The 4004-nt window shown below is 37.5% G+C and overlaps 1 protein-coding gene across 1 annotated transcript; it reads left to right on the top strand.

Annotated features, from left to right (window-relative positions):
• The first annotated feature begins 365 nt into the window (after positions 1-365).
• On the top strand, positions 366-2952 carry LOC108985285. Its single transcript, XM_018957520.2, has 6 exons — positions 366-668; positions 961-1096; positions 1540-1624; positions 1724-1771; positions 2451-2551; positions 2655-2952. Exons 1-6 carry the CDS (start codon positions 491-493, stop codon positions 2785-2787), a joined length of 681 nt encoding a protein of 226 aa, XP_018813065.1. The 5' UTR covers positions 366-490; the 3' UTR covers positions 2788-2952.
• The last annotated feature ends 1052 nt before the right edge of the window (positions 2953-4004 follow it).

Genomic DNA, 4004 nt, shown 5'->3' on the forward strand with positions numbered 1-4004 from the left:
AAAAATGACGCAACCAATTATATAAAAATATACAAAAATAAATGTACATAATTTTTTTTTTATTATTTTTTAAGCTGGTGGGAGCTTATAACCATTTCTGCTCTTTGAGAAAACTTGGGGAATCTACTCTAAGGGTACGTTTGGTTATCAAACTCACATTAACTCATTTTAACTCATTATTATAATTTTTTTAAATTCTAATATAAAATATAATAAATAATTTAATTTTTTTAAATTTTAAAATAATAATAATATTAAAAAATAATATTTTAATAATATTTTATCATCTCAATTCAATTCAACTCAACTCAATTTAACATCCAAACGTAAGTTAAGTCAAATTCCCACGTTACAAAACGAACAGCAGCAGCTTTCCCTAGCATACTCCGTAGTCTGTCGTAGATCATTCCATTACTCCTCGTTTGATTGCCACAGCGCTGCTCAGTCGCGAGCTTGTACTCGTTCATTTCCCAAAACCTTCCCCGAGAAAATGTCAAAGCTCAGGCTTTTTGCAACCGCACTTGGATCAAGATTAACCGTTCGAACGGTTAGGGAAAATCATGGCATCCCATTACTTCTTCGCGAATTGCCGAGATGGTTCTCGACCGAAGCTGAGCAGCCGCCACAGGACTCCGCGGTTGATTCATTTCTTCAAACCCCAGGCACAGGTACGGGATATTTCTTTTCTTTTGAGCTTTGATTTGGGAATCTCGTGGCTGTGTTATGAATCGTACACCTGGGATTTTTGAGTTTTGAGTCTGGGTCTAGGGTTTATACGGGCGTGCTTATATTCTCAACGATTGGTTAGGAGATAGGATTAAGTTTTAAATCTTTTTCTCTCTGTTTTGTTGCTGAGAAAATGAAGAGAATGGGCGTAAAAGACGAAAATGATAAATGTATGAAGTATTTTGCTGAAATGGGCACATATTTTTCGACACTCTTGTCTCCCAATGAATTCAGGTTTGGTTTACGGGAGGTTGATTGGAGTTACAAGGCATACGCTGAAGACCGACATTGTCAACATGCTTGAAGGGTGCAAATTGACTCTGGACGATGTGAAGGTCGACTACAACCGGAGCTTTACGCCAGTTGGAATGTAATGCTCCACATACTTCGCTCGGCTTTTACAGATGTTTATGTGTGTGCTTGGGCATTCAATAGTGAAAAGAATCATCTTTACTGTGCTGCATGTCTTCTTTTTTCTGTAGTATTTTTGCATTGGGGGTTCCATAGCAGCATTTGGTAGATATTTGGGGGACTACCTATATTTTTTTGGCTGAAGCTTGCTGTTGACTTTAAAGGAATTATTGGTTTTTATGCTCTCTGTTTGCAACATTTCACATAGTTAGCGTGTTTGTTGCTTCTGTTAGTTGTCTATTATTGTTTACAAAGTGTCCTTGCCATAGTATTGTTAAATCTGTGGAAAAGTTAGTGATAAAGAAAAAGTATTGTTAAATGTGTAAAAATTTTATTTTTTCATCTCTTGGTATTTATTTGTATGTTTCCTTTTTTTTCATATTTATTTGTTTTTATGATCAGGATGGTGCAATTTCCTTCGCGCAATGCCTTTGACCAAGCTATTAGGGTGATTGGAAAGAAGGGTAGATTGTACAAATTGGAGAGGGTATTACCTTATAAACACATGTTCTAAGATATGATTGATCCGGTTGTGTTATTACTCAAGTATGCCTCAGGCTGATGATGTATGTTTATTGGATATCAGGCTGATCGCTCGCAGTGGGATCCTCTTATACCATATAATGGAAAAGCCGTAAGTTAAAGTTCTCAATCATATTTTTCTCATCTTGAATTAACTTTTGAACTCTAATATTTAGACCTACCAATTGTGCTGAAGTCCCAGAAATTAGTCTCACAACAAAATTGCTTGTCCTAAATTAGAGTTCCAGATTATTTCGATTCAGGTTTTAGGACCAAAGCGTGCATCTTCCTTCACATAGGGGTTAAATCTTCATTTGTTTCTGTGTCAAACATCAGCCATATTTATCCATTCTGAAGATTCTTTTGCTCTGATCTATTCATTTAGTTTATCTCTGCTGCTTGTAGATGTGTCATTTGGTACTAATTGCCTTCTGTCAGAAACCGGAGGCTGGCTCTGCAAAGATGTTTCAACTTAGGCATTGAGTTTCTATTTCTCTACCTTAAAAGTATGCCACAAATATAGGGGACTTAGATTGTTTTAACAATATCTAAGACCTGTTAAGAATTTTTATGTTATCTGCTTTTTACATCATTCTTTCTGGGCTTGACTTATCATAAAAATATTCTTTCTGAATTTGAAGACCTCTGGGTAAAGCATTGCAAATCGTTCTTGTGTGTGTGCGTGCGCACACGCACGTCTCTCTCTCTCTCTCTCTCTATATATATATATATATATATTATTTTACTACAACACATGTAATGATATAACTTGGACTTACATTTTCCATCAGGTTTTACTACAAGGAATCCCACGAAATGCCCTTCCAGAAGATGTGGAGCGTTTCCTGACTGGTTGTGAATATGATGCATCCTCAATTGACATGTTCCTAAGGTTTATGCCTAGTACTCTTAAAATGAGATAAACTGGTGTGTGCTCCTTATAATAACAGTAAAGAGTTATATGGTGTGGTGAATCCTTGGTTATACCTTTGCAGAGCTGGATTCCCAGATCCCATAAGAATGGCGACAGTAAAGTTTCCTTCACAGACTGAAGCAATGAATGCATTTATCAAGAAGAACAGGAGCTTCTGTCTCAATAATCAAATCTTGCTGCGGGTTCTCCAGTAATTGTTTTGGGTCCCTCCCCTGCCATCCACATATCTGGTAGCATTTTGGAAAATTCCATTTTATAAGAAATTTTTTCTAGGGCATCTTGGAATTCAGCTTTCATGTTTTGGAAAAGCATATTATCTGTTATTAATGTTTCAATAATTAGAGCATGTGAAGGACTAATGTTTGTGTTGACCTCGAAGGTAGGCTTGGGCGCCCTTGTAATGTAATGCGGGTTGCTCAGTGAATCAAGCCACCCCATAGGGTAACAAGTGGGAGAATGTTATTTGATTAGCCCCGGGTGTCCAGGATTAATGTCCCGACTAATTCCGAGGTTACACAGGCCCTCAGCAAGGAGTTTCCTGCAAGTGTATATCAGGTAATTTAAGGAAGAAATCCCCCAGTCGGATGGCCCATAGAGATTGTTTGCACCCAAAGGGATTTGAACCTTGGACCTGAGGGAGCATACCCCTAAGCCAAAGGCCTTTACCACTTGAGCCAACCCTTAGGGGTTGTGTTTAGGATACCTCCCCTACCGATTCGCTTAGTAAGGATATTTATTTAATTTAGGCCTCTTTTGTTTTCACAACACATCTTATTTCATCTCATTTAATTTTTATAACATTTTCAAATTCTCATAAAATAAAATAAACAATTGAACTTTTTCAAATTTTAAAATAAAAATAATATTAAAATAATATAGTCAAACAATATTTTATTCAACTTTCAACTTTTATCTCAACTCATCTCATCTGTGAAAACAAATGAGATCTTAGTGAAAGGGAAAAGCCCCTAGTGGGTGGGCGGGTCCTTTATATATATAAATATATATCTATATATATATCTATAAGATGGGATTCATTTTTGATTTTGTCATTCTCTCCCTCTTCCTTCCTCCCCCCCTCCCACACTAACCTTTGAGTTCATTAGCCTTGTCATGTCATTCTATTGCCGCCATTACCAGTGCCTTGTTACTTGGTAGTTCGGATCGTGGATTACTCTAGAAAACTTGCTTTAGTGCAGTGGTGCCAATTCAACTCTTCATGTCCGTTTAACTTGCTGGCATTGTAATTCAAAGCAATGTTTTTAATTTCGTACCGTACCGGCCGGTACGGCCGAAATTTTTCGTTTCGGCCGTCCGGCCGGTACAGGTACTAGATATATACCGTACCGGCCAAAATACCGGCCGTACCGGCCTAAATTTCGGCCTGTACCGGCCGATATTTCGGCCTGTG

The sequence above is a fragment of the Juglans regia genome, chromosome 4, assembly GCF_001411555.2.
Source record: "Juglans regia cultivar Chandler chromosome 4, Walnut 2.0, whole genome shotgun sequence".
In the NCBI taxonomy this organism is placed as follows: Eukaryota; Viridiplantae; Streptophyta; class Magnoliopsida; order Fagales; family Juglandaceae; genus Juglans; species Juglans regia.

Excerpts from the sequence above, each read along its gene's own strand:
- LOC108985285 (XM_018957520.2), top strand. The coding sequence starts at position 491 with ATGTCAAAGCTCAGGCTTTTTGCAACCGCACTTGGATCAAGATTAACC. Across the intron at positions 1,097-1,539 it reads AGCTTTACGCCAGTTGGAAT|GATGGTGCAATTTCCTTCGC; the intron begins GTAATGCTCCAC and ends TTTTATGATCAG. Across the intron at positions 1,625-1,723 it reads GATTGTACAAATTGGAGAGG|GCTGATCGCTCGCAGTGGGA; the intron begins GTATTACCTTAT and ends ATTGGATATCAG.